The sequence below is a fragment of the Engystomops pustulosus genome, chromosome 2 (genome assembly GCF_040894005.1).
Source record: "Engystomops pustulosus chromosome 2, aEngPut4.maternal, whole genome shotgun sequence".
Lineage (NCBI taxonomy): Eukaryota > Metazoa > Chordata > Amphibia > Anura > Leptodactylidae > Engystomops > Engystomops pustulosus.
This window is the reverse complement of record NC_092412.1, coordinates 209,225,791-209,245,136: the sequence shown is the minus strand read 5'-3', so window position 1 is coordinate 209,245,136 and position 19,346 is coordinate 209,225,791. Positions and strand designations below refer to the sequence as shown.

The 19,346-nt window shown below is 38.6% G+C and overlaps 1 protein-coding gene across 3 annotated transcripts in view; it reads left to right on the top strand.

The window, feature by feature from the left end:
* PHKA2 (phosphorylase kinase regulatory subunit alpha 2) overlaps positions 1 to 19,346 on the top strand; it is an 88,639-nt gene that overhangs the window by 63,402 nt on the left and 5,891 nt on the right. The window contains exons 26-33 of one of the 3 annotated variants that reach the window (XM_072137945.1): positions 276 to 405; positions 706 to 807; positions 3,141 to 3,259; positions 5,402 to 5,437; positions 8,845 to 8,895; positions 11,320 to 11,493; positions 17,175 to 17,228; positions 18,216 to 18,416. In XM_072137945.1, coding sequence (XP_071994046.1) covers positions 276 to 405; positions 706 to 807; positions 3,141 to 3,259; positions 5,402 to 5,437; positions 8,845 to 8,895; positions 11,320 to 11,493; positions 17,175 to 17,228; positions 18,216 to 18,416 — 867 coding nt within the window. The remainder of the gene's footprint in view (positions 1 to 275; positions 406 to 705; positions 808 to 3,140; positions 3,260 to 5,401; positions 5,438 to 8,844; positions 8,896 to 11,319; positions 11,494 to 17,174; positions 17,229 to 18,215; positions 18,417 to 19,346) is intronic. The other 2 variants (XM_072137946.1, XM_072137948.1) reach the window with 2 other exon arrangements.

Here is a 19,346-nt window from a genome sequence, read left to right as displayed (position 1 = left end):
GAGAAACAGTGCAGAGAACAAAAAGATCTTCAGGCTGAAAGATCCACACAGAGCCCTCGGCAGAGCTGCAGACTTGGATTATAACTTCACTTTTCACATTCTTTTTCACTACTCACATAATACGCAAATGTGTGGTTACACAGATCTTCACATCTGCTCCCTAACACTCCCTTTAATGCTGTTTGATTCAATAGCTAAGAATTCATTATATTCATATAATTTCATTATATTTATAAGCATGTGTAAATTTAAAAAAATATCATTATTTTTGGTAGGAGATCATGCTGTATCTGGCCATGTATGTCAGATCTCAGCCCAGTCTATTCGGAGAGATGCTAAGACTCCGCATCGGCCTCATCATCCAGGTCATGGCCACAGAGCTTGCACGCAGCTTGAACTGCTCCGGTTAGTTTACCTTTTTATTTTACAATTTTTAATCGTAGAAGAACTTGTTAAGCTCTGGAATACATGAATGCTGTAATACAGACCACAGATGCTACAGATAGTGTATATACGGTAGTACTTCATTTACAGAGCTCGGGAACACCCTGTGACCTTCCAGTGATATAGCTTCCTGTAAAATATGGAGACATCCCAACCAACAAACTCCTTCCATTGACTATATCTACTCGACCCACTGTATCACACCCACCACAGATCGTGCTACGTCCGTATCGTCTCCACATCTGTCAACTTGTATTTTAGGTGAAGAAGCCTCAGAAAGTTTGATGAGTCTTAGCCCTTTTGACATGAAAAATCTTCTTCATCATATTCTAAGTGGAAAAGAGTTTGGCGTGGAACGTAGTAGTAAGTGATGTCTGAATATATGTACTACTTTATATGCATTTCTTCCTCAGATTATGGTGGTCTCTGCTGGGAGGAGGAGGGTATGCTAAAAATTAAAGTTCCCTTCCATGCCTTTACCCTGCACTAAACTGCAACCACTCCACAAAGAATAACACCCCCTTTCCTTGCTCCCACACTATGTAATGTTACCTTTAGTGGCTCCCACATAGCAAATACCCTTTTTCCTGCTGCCCCACTTGCTTTGCCTGCTTTCATGCAGCCCCCTTTCTAATGCACCCTTTTCTGCAACTCCCATTTATAATGCCCCCTTTATAATGCCCTCTTTACTGCAGCCCCCCTTTATGTTACCCCCTTTTCTGCAGCTCCCACTATAATGACCGCTTTATGAAATCCTTTCCCCTACAGCAGTGGTGGCGAACCTATGGCACGGGTGCCAGAGGCGGCACTCAGAACCCTTTTTGTGGGCACTCAGTGATACTGACTTTGCGACTTGGGAATGTAGGCAGAAGAATAAGTAGACAGGGCCGAATTATCTTTGGAGGATCTTCTGCTGGCCCAACGATTCTCAGAGTACAGAGGGACACTGGAAAGAAGCTAAAATGTAGCAAATTTTTCATCTTGTCCTCAGGAGGCCAATATGATGGAATGTTGTAGAGGAACAGGGAGCAATAAATTACTGCTTTAACTTTTGGTTGGCACCTCGCAATAAATAAGGGAGGTTTTGGGTTGGAGATTGGGCACTCGGCAGCTAAAAGGTTCGCCATCACTGCCGTACAGCATTCCTCTTCACTGCCATGGCTCTGCGTGACTATGTCAGCTAATGAGACAAGCAGAGGTTGCTGCAGGGAAAAGTCAGTATTAGTAAGGTGGCCCTGGCCCAGTGCCCCCACCGATTAATGGGGTTTCCAGCAGCTAATTCTGAATCTTAAGGTGTTTTCTTTCTCCCTGCAAATAATTATATAGTACAGTTCCCAGTTAAGCCCCCATAATGAAACGAGAGACTACTTTTATTGGTAGTGATGCAAGGTTTTGGGGTTCACTGTTTGGAAAGTTAGACAGGGGTGTGAGATTGTGGCGCAAGGGATTATTACATTTGTGCACAACCAAAAAGTGTCTAAAATAACTAGGTAGACTTGCTTCTTGTGTGTTCGACACAAATTGCGACACAAAAAAATTGTCAGAGAAACTAGAAGAGCAGGAAAAGTGTCAAGATTCACAAGTTGCAATTGAGCGACTAAAAAAAAGTGTTGGAAATGGAGCAATATTGTGGCACCGACACTCCTAATATGGGCACCAGGCACAGCAAGGAAAAAAAACTGACGGAAAGCCTTTAAAGGAGTTGGACACTTTTCAATAAATCTGTTCCATTAGACAGGTCTTTGCATGTATATGAACCTGAGTCTTTTATTCCTATGAGAGCTTCAGCCTTTCCCTGTTCTCCACAGGCTGCACTTTGCATCATTATACAACTTCCTGCTTCTCACTGCTTCAGTACGTCTGTCATGGCGGCCTTCAGTGTATCTATTTTCTCTCTCTGTCTCACTGACAGACACGGGGAGAGAGGAGGGGGAGGAGCAGGATAATCATAATCTCCTGCTGCAGGTCCCTCCTATTTATCAGTGAAGGATCTTTGTTTACATGTATAGTGCAGAGTTAGTCTGCACACAGCACTAAAGGAAACATCAGGAATGATGAATCAATTGGTGAACATTAAGGGAATATTATTAAAGCAGTAAAGGCACATAGGCAATTTATGTTAAAGAGTGGCCAACCCCTTTAATTAATGTTCTCCTATATCTTTTAAGCACTATTAATAATACAATATCCCATATCAATTATATTTAATCTATCCACTTACTTGTTAACATTTTGTCATTAAAGAGATTTCTATTTTTCATTCTGCTAACAACAAGCTTTGTGATAATTAGGAACAATATTTAGTGTAAGAATTTCATCCCTGGATCCAGTACTAATTGTATCTGCATTTGGGTTATTATAGAAAGGGAAATAAAGTCTAATAAACTGTTGCTAAAAGTATGAGTCTAAAATAAAGAAATTGTCTTCCTACTTGTGCAGATAAACTAGTAACTGAGAAATAAAAGATCTATGAGTCAGAGCAGAGGTGTGCTGATAGAGGGCTTCCCACGCAGTATTATATGCTATACAGCGAGGGCTGCAGAGATATGATGCATCTGGTTACAATTCCCATGACAATATCAGCAAGACAGTGGGACCCGCAGCGCTCATCTGCTTAGTTTCATTAAAAACACTGCTTGTCATAGTGAGACGTGAAGCTTTCCCAGATATTGTGATTTCTTTCTTCTTTTCTTAAGTGCGACCAGTGGAATCATGTGCGACCAGTCCAGCTATATCCATCCATGAGATGGGACACACAGGAGCCACCAAAACAGAAAGAACTGGTATTAATCGTCTACGAAGTGAAATGAAGCAGGTGAGTTTAGTAATGTCTCGTCCCTGAACACCCTGGTGTTGTAGTATATTGCTTATTTATGTATTCATCCTCAGACAAGCCTTGAGCAATCATTTTTGAGGTTTATTCCAATAAAGCAAACAGGTTACACATCAGCCAAATCCTATGGAAGATCCGCAGCTTGCTACCCAGACAAAGGTTCATCAACAACTGACTTTCCCCAGCAAGTTCCCAAGCAAAAAAGTCACACCTAGTCTAGCAGACCCCACTGGAATGGTGTGGAATTACTGACTATATCACTAGTATAGAACATTCCATGACTAGAAGCCTTCACAGGTCAACAGTTACACACGATTATATATCAATGATTAGAAGTGAATACGCATGTATCACACCGCATACACCAATAAGTGATGCATTCCGTAAAATACATCACAGCGTACTGTGGCAATGCTCCTTATAAAAACTTTTCAGGTGGTTTTAAACTCCTACCCTGTAACATAATGTAATGATAAGCGGGCCATCCAGTGAAACTAAATACAAAGTAAAGGTGTAGCATACCTCATCTAGCATAAACCTAAAAACATCAGTAGGGAAATAAGCGATTTATGATTCTTTAAAGGGAACCTGTCACCAGGAGACCCATTTTTAGCATTCGCCCAGTCCCCACAGAGCATAGTACATAATACTCTGCCAAAGTGTTTTTGTATAAAAAATTGGTTTTACAGAAAAAAAGATATGTTATATTGTACCTTTCATTAGCATCTGCTGTGTGACTAGGCAGTTGCCAATTGGGAGGGGCTGGAAAGGAGCAGTCCCCCCCACCCTTGGGGAACATGTGACCTTTTCAAATATATAAATAACTCCCCACACTCGGGATTGGCTGTAGAGGAGCAGGGGGCGTCGCTAAGCCCAGTGATGGGTGTTTTCATATATTTGAAAAGGTCACATGGAGTAGCTGTTCCCCAAGGGTGGGGGGGGACTGCTCCTTTCCAGCCCCTCCCATTTGGCAACTGCCTAGTCACACAGCAGATGCTAATGAAAGGTACAATATAACATATCTTTTTTTCTGTAAAACCAATTTTTAATACAAAAACACTTTGGCAGTGTATGTGCTATGCTCTGTGGGGACTGGGGGAGTGCTAAAAATGGGTCTCCTGGTGACAGGTTCCCTTTAAATGCAGCAAAACAAAAAGATAGGATAAGATAAGATAATAAAAATGTCTGATCACTGGGTGTCAGATCCATGGGACCGCAATCAGTTACAAGAAGGGGGTCCTTCTTGTAAAATAAAAGCCTTCACCACACTCTATTAACTCCTTTGGCGCTCCAAGGACGGCTATCCTGGGAGCACCACTGCTCTGGCATGCACTCCAGCTCCACATTACATGGGGCAGTTCTGGGGACTGCAGGAACACATTCTTGTGCTTGTTAGGGATCCAACTAGAAGCTGTCAGTCACCTGCATAGAAAATAAGTGTCTTCAGTGAGAATACCTGTATGATGGTTTTGCAACATATGAGCACATATATTGAGAATGTATTTTTATACATTACAGAGGATACTGATGAGCGGTAATGAACATTGTATAGTGAAAGTAAATCCATTGGGGAATATTGTCAAAAACTGCCGCTGAGTGCTTGTTGCCACAGTAACCTAGCAAATGATTGGTTTCACTTGCAAAACTGCAGCCAGGAAAAAGATCTAGAAGATGACATTGGCAAAAACATAGTGTTCTGCTCTGTTCCTTACAATGCAGCAGCATGGTAGCAGAGATAGAAGTCATGTCACACACCAAAGAAAAAAGAAAGTGAGATGCAAAAACTGGCCACTCTCAATTGCATAAATGTAATTTAATGTACAGATCAATGAAACAAACACTTTAAAAACAGTTAAATTTAAAAACAGGTTTATGCCCCTCCAAGGCTGACCTAGGTACTATCCTTGGCCACAGGGGCATAACTACAGTGGTAGCACCCGTAGCAGTTGCTTTGGGGCCTGCAGTGTCATGCATGAACGCCCTGGCTCACCTGTTTACCACAGTCTCCGCCAGAAAACCTGGTCTGACTGGCATGGTAGAATATTAACTTCTACAATAATTTTTTGTTACTTTTACAAGTCATATATTTTGATGTATTAAAATCACATTGTCATTTATTTCCAGTTTCAGACGGATAGGAGATATAGTGCAGATGATCAGGTGAATTATCATGTGGATATTATTATATTATAATAAACCTTATCCTAAAATGTACTAATTTGAATCCTAAAATCCATTTACAGTTATTGATCTGCCGAATTTAACATAATTGTTTCTTTCATTATTAATATTTTTTATCATTTTAAAATTTTAGAATTTTTTTGTACTTATAGATGGTTTTGGATTTACTCATAACAAACACTGTTTGCAAATAACAAATTACATTTTTTGGATGCTTTCCATGTTTTGAATGCCTAGTTTTCTAACAAACTACCATATTATATGATAATAATTTGATTGTAATATGTTGGATATAGCGCCAACACATTCTGTAGTACTTTACAAATCATAGAGTCACATACAGACAGACAACAATTTACAGCATAACACTAATACTATAGGAGAGGAGGTCCTGCTCACATCGGGCCAATGGATCTGGTTATATTAATCTATACTATACTATAATCTAAACTATATGGCACAAACATATTCTGCAGTGCTTTACCAATCATAGAGAACACATATAGACAAAATTGGACACTACAGTGTAATAATACGCTATTGATTTTTGAGTCAAAAGGACACCATGTGTAGAGGAGTCTTATGACCCCTTCTTTTAATAGCAGATGTAAATCAAAGAAACATGGAAAATACAGTATGAAAGATATCCAGACACAGTCAACAAAATGTCTTTTGGTGATAAATTAATAGAAACATATACCTTGTTATACCTTGTGTACAGTTAGAAAAAAAGCTAAAAGAAATGTCAATGTTTGACTGTGTGTCTTAGTAAAAGTATGTCAAAGGCTATATTGTACTATTTACTCCATTTTTGAGGATCACACAGAAAGACAATTTGTGCTCTTTTTCTTTTAGTCCTAGCAGCCTCTTGCTGGGATTCTACTTTGCACACTGCACCGTGAGCTGATGGCTTCTCCCCAGGATATTTTGCTTTGTCAGCAATTCAGTTTTGCTTCAAATGTTCTATCATGCACTTTCCTTAGTGTTATAGACTCGCAGTGTTTCTTATTTTCTATGACTGTCCTCTCCAAAGTTAAGTGAAATCAAAAGACCTAGAACAATGATGAGGAATTCACAGGGCACAGCCGCAGAATTACTTACAATGCTGGAATTCTTCATGTACTTCTTATGGACTAAAGAAATCCTAATATCCAAATAAATTGCTGTTCTTTAGATGTGAGGTATAGACTAAATTTACCTGTATATCTTGTAGTGTCCAGCACGTACTGATATAAAATGATCTAATATATATTATAAAATGCCATTTTTTTCCCTTGTTGAGTCAGTAGAGACAAAAAGTGAATGTTTGGTAAATCAATGGCAGCCTGACTAATGCTATAAATATGTTTTACTGCTTCTTACAGCAACATTGAAGCAGAGGGACTACATAAAACACTCACCATAGCTCATATCCGGAACAGTTCTGGTTCGGCAGGGTGCACAGCATGAGCTCTTTTTCCATTTATGGATGTCTTAGGCTTTGTTCATATCAGCATTATGGCTCTGAATGTCAACAGCAGGATTATGAAGGAACGCAGAAGTTGGCTAATGTAAATAGGGCCGTATAGACTCACTTATACATCGCACCACTGTCTGGCCGTCCCACCCTGTATATTATAAGACTGCATCATTTCATACCATGAACTTTACTAGCCATCGAGATTAGAGATTAAGGAAGATTTCCAGTGGAAGAACATATCCTCCCTCAACCACTATATGACTATATCACAATCTACACTTCTTTTATACTACTACACTTACTTGTTGTCCCCTCAAAACGGAACCTCATCTTTTAAGTAACCATCAGTGAGTGTACATACAGCAAACAGTTTCTTCTCATTTCATGTCTTGTATTATAGTAGTTTTGCCTACTTTTTCCCTAGTAATTTTTTAGTTTCCACATAGTTGGTGAATGATGATAATACCAGGGACAGAGAAAGTTTCTAAGAATTAGCTCATCAAACTCTTTTCCTCCGCATCAGTGGCATCATATAGGATATTACCTGCATTATTGTGAAAAACGCACATAGAGGGAGATTTATCAGTCTGTCTACCCCAGAAAAATGGAGTTATTTGCAACTGAAATGCCATGTGCCACATTTACTAAATGTTTTAGAGCAATTTTTGGCAGTTTTTATAACTCCTATGAAAAAGGGGCATGTCCTCTGTAAAATGGGGTGTGTCTTTACCATCGGTTTGTTTGTTTTTAAAATGTTTTTATTGTTTTTTCATTTTTTGTAGCTTACAAAACAAGAAGCAAATAGTCATTGGAAAGTTCAATATTGAGGTGCAGCAAACTAGACCAACTCATAGGAGGTGCAAAGTGCCACTCATTGGTCTTTACCAGATGAATCATCCAGCAACAGACACATTGATTAATCTGGTGAAGCACAGAACTGTCTGGTTCTACTCTGAGCTAGTCCAAATTAAATCTCCCCCATAGAGTGAGGCAGAAATATTCTTATCCAGCAGTAGGTGTGCACTGCTTCCAATATAATCTGCATTACAAGTGCCACATGTGTCTTGTCCAAAATGTCCAACACAGAAAAAACTAGTTATATTTACACAGGATAATCAACAGTGATATAAGGAAAGACACCTGCAAAATAAAATTGACAAGCGAGACTCAGGAATGACCACAAAGGTGCAGAATGCGTACAAGTTGCGTGCAGATAGTAAGTAGCACATGGTTCCATTTATATCTATGGCTCATGCACCCGGTTGTGGTTTTCACAGCCCCATGTGTAAGCCGACTGGCACACGTTGCCGTGTATTTCTATGGAAGCAGTTGTTCCGAGCAGCAAATCTCAAGGCAGCTCCTATTCCTGCTCCTTTTTAGTTGTCTATTCTGCTGTAATCGACGCATGAGTGGACCTCACGTCATGATACACACACCGCTAACAATGGAACGCAGAGACGTGATTTGTGTCCTGTGTTATGCAAATGTTCATAAGCCCAAGTTTAAAAAATGTTATCTAATAAAAATTTAAAAAAAAATTATTTTATTCCCCAAACTAGAAAATGTACAATAGGGGAAATTGCACGAGTCAAAATTCTAAGATAAAATAGTGCCATCATTGACATGACTTAAGCACATGTGTTTCACTGCATGGATTGGCTTAAACAGAATAGCTGAATAAAACACACCCTACTCAAATATATGAGATAATTCATAATCTGGCAATATTGAAGTAAATCTATTACATAATCATAAATTTATGTAAAGTTCATGTGAGGCGATTTTCTTAATTAACTAATGTACTAAGCAATACTAACCCCCAAACCTTAGTGCATTGCATCTGTTGATCGGCTTCCAATGTGCAGGATCCATTGCACCGCTGTAAAATGTATTATTCAACACAGTTATTTTCTATGTCCTCCTGTAGTTCTTATATGGTCACTCTGTAAACAGCAGTATCTACTCATCAAGATCTACGGTAAAACCACCAGTTTTTCCATACATTTCTTTGTCTAGAACCTGTGTATAATCTATTCTTCCAATCTTATTATTGTACAATGTCTCTTATGTACCAGTATGTACCTTTGGTATTTTTCAGTCACATTTGATATTCATATGAACTTAAAGGAAATCTGTCAGCAGTTTTGGCCATGTATAGCTGCAGACAGTATTACAGTAGTAAGTAGTCCTCAAGATCTTTGGTACTATACCTGTGCGTGTGATAAGTTGCAGCAGGACTGTGAAAAATGCATTTATATTCCAGGATCATAATTAAATTTGGAGCCCTGATGTATGAGATCTCTTCATTAAGCACAGCACGGTCTGCTACAACAGGGAAAAGGGGCTGTGCAAAAGTATATTGAAGATATCATACACACCAGTGCTCCAGTGTGCTCTAAATTCAGCTGCAACACTTGAGTTTACAGAGGATGTCCCATTTCGGCAAATTAATGTTATTCTTTGTATAATAAAAAGGTTTGCAATTTTCCAATATACTTTCTGTATCAATTCTTCAATGTTTTGTAGATCTCTGCTTGCTGTCATTCTATAGGAAGCTTCTATGTTTACTTGCAGTGGACAGAAATCTGACCATGATCACACAGGTGCACGGCTCGTTAGTATCATAGAGAGTAATCAGAGCTGTGGGACGAGCCGTGCACTTGTGTGATCATGGTCAGATTTCTGTCCACTGGAAGTAAACATAGAAGCTTCCTATAGAATGACAGCAAGCAGAGATCTACAAAACATTGAAGAATTGATACAGAAAGTATAACATTAATTTGCTGAAATGGGAATACCCCTTTAAGTTATTTTTTACAGTCCTGATGAACCTAACAACATACAGTAAGCTATGGTTATCGCTTCAGAGCCAATACTGAACATTGTCTACAGATTTTTATTGTCAAAATTTCTGACAGATTCCATTTAGCTACATATAGTAGGCATGGTCACTCGGAAGGAATAGTATGGCGCGTGTTGTGGTGCCGACTCTTGAGTGGAACTGAGACCAGCTGCATATTGCTGCTGACATTTTACATTAATTAAAATTAAATAATTAAGTATACCTAAAGCCCCCTAAACACCATCATTCCCTATACACATGTAGTAAAGTACAAAATAAAAACTAAATCACAAAAAAATGACATGTTTGGTATATTCAATAATTCAGCCAAAAAAATTAAAAGTTTAAAAGTGAACCTCAATTTTTTTTTGACCCCTGCGAAACAATTAAAGGGTTATCAAACTTAATTAAAAAAAAATCTGCATACGTCAAGGAGTGTAATTTCTATAATTTCTATAATTTATAGGGTTTTACTATTATTTAGGCCTCTCAAAGTGACTTGAAAGCTGAACAGGTCCCTCAAAGGTATGATTTTGTGTTTTGAAAAGAAAGGTGAAATGTGAAAAAATGAGTTCTAAGCCTCATAACATCCTACAAAACTGAGAGGATGCATAATAAACCATGCCAACATAAAGCAGAATTATAGTAAATATTAGTTATCAAGTTATTTTGGTGTTATTACGACTATGTGTCAGTAGCAAAATTCTGAATTTGAAAATCAAGAATTTTTCCAAATTTTCTCCAAATATCCATTTTTTCATAAATAAACGGAAAAAAAATATGACCAAAATGTTTCAACTAACACAAGTGCAATGGGGCTCATTTACTAAGGGTCCATGGACCACACAAATGTCGGATATTCCGACAATTTCCGATTTGCGCCGCATTTAAAAGGGTATTGTGGCGCACACAATTGGATTTTGGCTTTCATGCGACACAAATCGGGGGGTGGGCCGTTGGACGATCCGACGGATTCGGACTGAGCGCAGGATCTAACATTTAAATTGTGTCGTAAGACAATGCACTTACATGAGCGGGGAAGCAACACATGCAGGATATCGAGCGCACGATCTTAGGGAATCGTGCCGGAGACCATAATCGTCGGGGAACGCACAGTGGGGATCCCAACAGGACCAGATAAGTAAATGTGCCCCAATGTGTCAAAAAAAAAAACAATGTCAAAATCCCCCGGATATGTGAAAGTGTTCAAAACTTATAACCACTTAGAGTGACACATGTCAGATTGAATAAAATAGGCAGCGTCAGGAAGGTGCAGAATGGCCAAGTCGTTTTCAAAATTAGCAATGTTTGATGATCCTAATAATGTGTATATTTTTGCTTATTGTATGGTAATTGTAGAGGTAATCTATATAAGATGTATATGTTAAAAATTATAAATATTTATAACATCCTGTTCATGTCACCTATTTTCTTATCCACTTTTTGGCTTCCTACAAATTATGACTCATGTCTGTCCTTACTGAATCTCAAATCCTGTTTCAGTATAATAACTTTGTGTAAGAAATGCTGATATAAATCATACTTCATGTGTTGTTACAGAGATGCAGTAGTCCTTCCTCTCCTACTGGAACGTTGTCTCCTACTGCAACCTCCGGACCTCAGCTTATTTGGGATGATCACCAAGGCCAGTGGCTTAGAAGACGAAGGCTGGATGGAGCGATTAACAGAGTGCCTGTTGGGTTCTATCAAAAAGTGTGGACTCTTCTACAGAAAGTGAGTAATGATTAGTAGCATCTGCCGGCTAACAACCTGCTTAGGAATCATTTTTCTTGTGTTTTGGTTTGTGATTTCTATTGTGAACTCCCCTTTCAGCTGAAAGATAAGGGAACCCTATAATGTTCTTAAAGACTTAACTCTCTATAGACAGTCTCTGGATAGTCTAATATACTTTGAGAGCTGAATTATCAAGGGAAATAAGCTCTTGAAATACAGTTAATATGGGAGAAAGAAGCAGAAAATAGGAAAAGTATATTATTAACCCCTAGGCGCACCAGGACGTTATAGTACGTCCCCGGGGCTAGATGCTTAGCGCACGGGGACGTTCTATAACGTCCTGCTTCTGGCACCGGCTCACGAACGGAGCCGGTACCAGAAGCAGCGGCTGTCAGCTGTCTAGTACAGCTGACAGCCTGCGCTAACACCCGCGATCGGAGCCGGCTCCGATCGCGGGTGTTACCCCTTACACGCCGCGGTCAAACATGACCGCGGCGTGTAAGTGTGTTTGAGCTGTGGATCGGATCCCCCGTGCCGCTTACCGGGGGATCCGATCCACTTCTGGGCAGCTCCGAGGACTGGCATGTGCCCCGGAGCTGCCCGGTCTCCCGGAAGGGGTCTGGCTGTAAACTGTCTGAGCATGCGCAAGCTTGCTCAGACAGTTTACACTGCTCTACAATAAAATAGTATTGTAGAGCAGTGTATTGAACTTAAACCAGTGATCAGAGCATCACTGGTTTAAGTTCAAGTATGTATAATTAAAAAAAAGTCAAAAACACTAAAGTTAACACATTAGAATAAATAAAAAATAAATACATAAAAATATAAGCCCCTAAAATGTCACTTTCCCATAAAAAAACTTAATAAAGTATAAAAAACATAAAAACACAAAAAAAACCCGCATATTTGGTATTGCCGCATCCGTAACAATCTGCATAATAAAACAGAATTGTTACTGGACCCGCACGGTAAACGCCGGAGGAAAAAAACGCAAAAAACATTCCGAAAAAAGATAATTTTTAATTAATACCCTATAAAAAATGCTCTAAAAAGTGATTTAAAAAATGTTATGCACTCCAAAATAAGCCCACTAAAAAGAACAACTGTTCTCGCAAAAAATAAGCCCCTAACAAGATTTATCTGCCAAAAAATAAAAAAGTTATGCATATGAAAAGATGGTGATGCTAAAATGAATAAGATTTTCTCCAAATTAGTTTTTATTCAGTACAATTGAATAAAATACACAAAACCCCCACATATTTGGTATCCCTGCGTCCGTAACAATCTGTATAATAAAACAGAATCGTTATTAGATCCGCAAAGTGAACCCCGTAAAAAACAACCTATAAAACCTCTCTCTGATAAAGATGATTTTTTATTAATGCCCTTTAAAAATGCTCTAAAAAAGTGATTTTAAAAAGTTACGCAATCTAAAATAAGACCACTAAAAAGAGCTATCATTCTTGCAAAAAATAAGCCCTTAAACAGATTTGTTAGGTGAAAAATAAAAAAGTTATGCATATGAAAGACGGTGATGCTAAAATTAACAACAATTTTGCCAAATTACTTTTTATTCAGTAAAAATGGGAAAAAATAAAAAAAATATATATAAATGAAGTATTTTCATAAACGTGGCGACCCATAGAATAAAAATAATATACTATTTTCATGCTATGGTTAACGGCCAAAAAAAAAAAACACATAAAAATTTTCCTAAAAATTGATGATTTTCATTTCCTCCACCAACAAAGAGTTAATTAAATCTCACCAATTAGCTATAGATGCCCCAAAATTATGTATTAGAAAAGTGCATCTCATGTGGCAAAAGAAATAAGCCCCTATAGGTCCTCAATAAAAAAAAGAAAAAAATTATAGCCTGTACAATGTGACATAGCAAATCTGATTTGAATGGCGCCTCCTTCCCTTCTATGCCCGGCCGTGCGCCCATACAGCAGGTCACCACCACATATAGGGTATCGGTGTACTCGGGAGAAATTGCGTATCAAACTTTGTGGAGCCTTTTTTCATTTTATCCATTACAAATGTTTAATTTTCCACCCAAAATGATCGTATTGTGAAAAAATATTACAATTTGCAGACTCCACCTCCATTTTGTTTTAACCCCTATAAAACACGTAAAGGGTTAACAAACTTCTTAAAAGTGGTTTTTCATACGTTGAGGGGTGTAGTTTCCACAATGGGGTAATTTACGAGTCTCGCTATTATTTAGGCCTCTCAGTGTCAATTAGAAACTGAGCAGGTCCATCTAAATACAGGTTTTGGCGATTTTACAAAAAATGTGAAAAATGGCACCCAAATTCTGAGCCTCATAACATTCTAGTAAAATATGTGGAATCTGAAAAACCCATGCCAACATAAAGCAGACATTTGGGAAATGTAAGTTATGAATTTATTTGGGTGCTATGACTTTCTGAATCAAAAGTAGAGAATTTAGAACGTTGAAAATAAAGAATTTTTCAAAATTTTTGCCAAATTTTGTTTTTTTTCATAACTAAACGCAAAAGATTTCATCCAAATTTTTAAACTAATTTGAAGTACAATGTGTCACGAGAAAACAATCTCAAAATCCCCTGGATATCTCACAGCGTTCCCACGCTATAACCACTTATAGTGACACAGGCCAGATTTGAAAAATGGGGCCCGTCCTTTAGGCCAAAAGATGCTGTGTTCCGTAGGGGTTAAAGGAAGCCTACCATCACGGATCTACCTATCAAGGTATATCCGGTGGCAGGTTCATCTAATGTATAGCAGGATAGCCCTTTTTAGGGCAAATCCTTTAGACCCCGTAAGTTTTATAATCTTTTATTAACCTAATATGCAAAGAGGCTACTGGAGTGTGGAGTAGCCGAAGTTGAAGCTACACAGCACAGCCACTACATGCTCCTTGTAGCTACGCACTTTCAGCTGCATTCTGCATAGACTATAAGCAGAGAAGCCGGAGCAACTGCGCATATGCAGAACGAGTGCAGAACGAGTGCATGCAGCTACAAGGAACTCCACAAAGAAGATGTCTTGGTAGGAGGATCGAAAGAGGCTTCTGGGGCATGGAATATCGGCACTGTGTAGCTTCAGCTCCGGTTACTCCACGTCCCAGTAGCCTGTTTCAGAAATGTGCACATTATAACAGATTATAAATGTTACGGGGGTCTAAAGGATTACACCTTAAAAAGGGCTATCCCACTATACATTAGATGAACCTGCCACTGCATCTACCTTAATAGGTAGATCCGTGATGGTAGGTTTCCTTTAAGTTTACAATAGAATTCATTAAAGCTTCATAATTAATTTCCGAAATAAAAAATTGCTTTAAAAGTTGAGTTTCGTTATGTCTTACAACATAAGTAGCCTGAATTTATAATTACAAAACATATATACATATAAATATAGATAAATATATAATTTTTTAACTGTTTTATGCAACAATATGCATAGTCATGTACACAAAAGTAAAAGTATGTTTAGTCCAAGGAAGATGACATTTCCATAGAGTTTGTATGTTCTCTCCGTGTTTGCGTGGGTTTCTTCCGGGTCCTCCGGTTTCCTCCCACACTCCAAAACATACTTGTAGGTTGATAAGATTGTGAGCCCCAATGGGGACAGGGACTGATTTGACAACCTCTGTGCAGCGCTGCGTAATCTGTGTGCGCTATATAAATAAATGAATTATTATTATTTGTTTATTTGTGCCAAAATTTGAGACTTTTTAACTCGCCCAGCAAAATTAGCTGTGCAAGAAATTTACACTGTTGCGCTAGATATATCTTTAAAATCCAGATATGGACATTTGAAAAATTGCAATTTTGGCCCAAATCATGACTAAAAAGTCACAAATAAACTCCAGTAAAAATCAGGCGCAAGAAAAACTGCAGAACAGTGTGCGACTTTTATGCGACTTTTCAATTAAAAATCCAAAAAAAAAACACAGACTCTGCTTCTGATATATAAACCTCTGCGATAAATCGGGGGTTTGCTTTGCACCCAAACTGTGAGTCTGCTTATTCTATTGTAACCTCTACGATAACTCAAACAAGTCCGTAACTTGGAATAACCAAAGAAAGACACAAATGTCCTGACTAAAAATAAATGAAGCCCAATTGTCACACAGAGTTATCAGCTAAGTGCTGCAGCAAGACACCCTCTAGGTGACACACCTGTAAGCGTAAAAGATCCACACGGGGCTGATGTTCTGACCCAGTCTGACTCTCATTTTAGTGACTAGTTAATTGGTACATAGGAAATTCTTGCCATAGTGTCCCAATACTGCCTTACACTGTGCCCCAGAATCAGGGCTTACACTACAGTAGTGGAAGCAGCATCTACAGTTCAGTGTTCAGTGCTTTGTGTACAAACAGGTCCGTATTATAAGCCTCCATCTCCTGGTGTATGATCAGCGTTATATGTGCGCTGGAGACACTGATACTGCCGAAACTAATAAGGGGAGATTTAGCATAAGTCTCTTATTGCAGAACTGTTCTAGTTACCCATGCAACCAATGAGAGCTCAGCTTTAATTTTCCACAAGTGTTTGTAAAATGAAAGCCGAGCTCTGATTGGTTTCCATGGGCAACTGGAAAAGTTTTACCTCAGAAACTTGATGATAAATCTCCCCATAGAGTACAGTCATACGCTCCCTCCACTATCCTAGCTTCTGGTCTTGGAGCGGACCAGTATTAGGGGAAAAAGCTATGTACTGTACTGCGATCACTGTGCGCCAGCACTTGATGTTGACCATGCCCCTTTGGGCAAAGCAGCATGTATAAAGAGGCTCTGGGAATATGAATGCCTGCTACAAAAAAAGTGAATACAACAAAGCTCAATGTTATTATTCACAAAATGGTACTTAAAAAGTTTACTTCAATAAATTGTATGGTCTTTCTAAAGTAGCCGGGGTTATCTCCAAGATGGCTGCCACTGGAAACTTCAAGTCCCATCATCCTTCTGTTCTCAGTAACTCCTCCTACCTCTTATGCTCTACTCCCAGTGATGATGTAACGGACAGTCCTGCTCTGTTACCATAGTAATGATGTGTAACTGCCATCACTGCACATTACCTCACTGAGATAGGTCTCACCACCACACTGGCCATAGTGATGATCACATGACCTGCCCAGGCAGGACATGTGATGTGGACATGTGACCAGTGGCCATCTTCTGGCCTGTGTCGCCTCCACTGGAGCAAGATCAACAGGCTGATTAAAGGGCCAGTAGCATTTTAATTCACCATCTTAGTGTATGTCCATAAAATGTTTAAATTTTAAATAACAACTAATTATATATTAAATTATATTTTAATGACCCATCTGATTATGAATTATGCTTATTCCTGGAATACCCCTTTAAAAAAATTGCCAGTTTGCGTTCAGAGGTTTTTACCACTATTAATCTGGCTCTGGGTATAAATGACTGTATTATCTACTGTTACTGTTCATTCAGCATCACACAGCACAGGGACTTACCTGCATGCTGCTACCTCTTTAGCTCTGTCCTATTCCTCTCATACAGTCTCCTTTCATTGGACTATTAGATGTCCCAGAAGATTTACAGGAAGTGTAGAAATGGGTTTCTAATCGTCCAAGAATAATTAAACAATTTTATATCTATATTTCTCGAGTTGGTGGGTTTTTTTTTACAATTTTTTCAACCATATTGTTTTGTCTTCAGTGCCATGGATTGTCCATTGATGGATACGTCCTTCCCTCTTCAAGCACAAGAGAGGTAATGCCAAATATTCTTCTGTGATGTATTTGAGGAAATATCTTGTACAAGCTGAACATATAGCACATGTTTATTTCTACTTGTTACCTGCAAATTGCTGATAAGACATCATCATGGTAAAGCAGATACATTTATTATACCATTATACACAGAATAGAAGTATAGTAATTTTCTAGCAGGGAATCTGTAACCATTAAAGGAAGTAAATCTGTTGGTAGATGTCTCCTACCTGCCTCTGCCCTAATCTGTAATTTAATAATCCTGGAACCTAACCTAACTTGTTCAAAAAAAAAATATTTTAGTAATATGTAAATGGACTGCAGAGGCTACTGGGGCATAGAGTATCCTTAGCATCCAGTGCCCGGTCATTGGATATTACTAAAATAAAATTTTTAGCAAGTTGGGTTAGGTTCCAGGATTATTAAATTACAGATTAGGGCAAAGGCAGGCAGGAGGAATCTACTATTAGATCTACTTCTGATAGTAGAATCTTCATGGTAGGTTTTCATTAATATGATGTGAATATGCTTTATTATTACAAAGGTTTGATCCTTGGGACACCTCTTAGAACTTTGTTGCTATTTGACAGAGTAAAGTTTTTTTGGAGCTCTTTAAAAAAAAAGAACAGCACAGAGGCTACTGTACCATAATACGCATGGAGATCCCCCAAATGATCCCCAATGATCCCCTTTGGTCAGACATTGATTGCATATGCAATTATTATGCCATCATCATCTAGTTATTTATCAATGATTTTTTGGTGTAAAAAAGTGTCAAAACATCACCAATATTGGCATAAACATAGAACGACTGCTATTATTATTGTTAGGGCCAATGGCACTTTAATAAATCTGAAAAGCAGCATAGCTCCAAAGGCAGACATAAAACTATTGCAAGGAGCCTGCCTAATGATAAATCTCTCCCCTTGTGTTTAGTCTTTGCAAAAATATAAATACAATTCTTAATAAAGTCTTTTGTTTCAACTAGATGACTGCTTGTGAAATAAAATTTGCTGTACACGTTGAGTCTGTCCTCAACCATGTTCCTCAACCAGAGTACAGACAGCTGCTAGTAGAAGCAATACATGTACTTACGCTGGTATCAGATATGGATGTAGATAGCATCGGTGGCATCATCCTTGTGGATCGTATTGTGCACATGGCCAGTGATATGTTTCTTCAAGACCAGGTATGATTTCTTTCTATAAATTATTGAAGCCTTTATTCAATCTTCTTCAGCCCATAGGAAATAGACCCTTATAGCTTTGAATCCGGGTTGTCTTCTCAAAACTTCTCAAGTCCAGTATTGGGTTGGAGACTCTGTTACTCTAGGGGGCCATTCCCACATTGACCTCTAGTAATGTGACTGTAGGCACCACGGTGCATATCCCACCGCAAGTACCAAAGCACAAACAGGTTCCTAATGTCCATGAAAAGCTTGTAGTCCATAGTATCCATTAAAATATTTATGCTGGGACGACATTATATGTTACATACTGTAGATCTAGCCATATGTTTTATTGTATATATTATGATTATTTTTGTGATAAGGATTTGTCTCTTCTTCTGTCCTGATCTGAATATATATTTTCAGTGCAGCAGAATATATCTATTCTGTTTTAAATGGAGCCTGTCAGGGCGATTTAGGATGCTAAACCATCCACAGGTCCGTATGGACCAGTGGTTTAATGTCCCATATCACTGTGTTTGATTTCTAGGCATTTGAGGAGGGGGGACTTAATATTTACAAAGTTCCCTCGGTGCACGCGCATTCCGGAATCAGACCCCGCCTTCTCTGCGCAAGGACTGTAGGTACGGCACTTGCGTGGTGAAGTCGGGATACCGTCGCAGCGCATTGCAAGAGGAGGCACCAACACAGAATCTTCCGATGTGAGTCTCATGTTTCTCATCGGACTCACATCTAGGCAAGTTAGTTTTTTAACATACAAAAACTTCAAAAAGGTTGATTTGGGACCCCGAACCAAAGGTATAAAGACCTATAGTTATTTTCTTTAGCAATAGATGATGCTTATGAGAACTGTACAATCTGATACAATGTAAATGTAGTTCAGTGAGTCTTTATTTATTTACTTTTATGGAATTCAACCAAGTTTTTCTT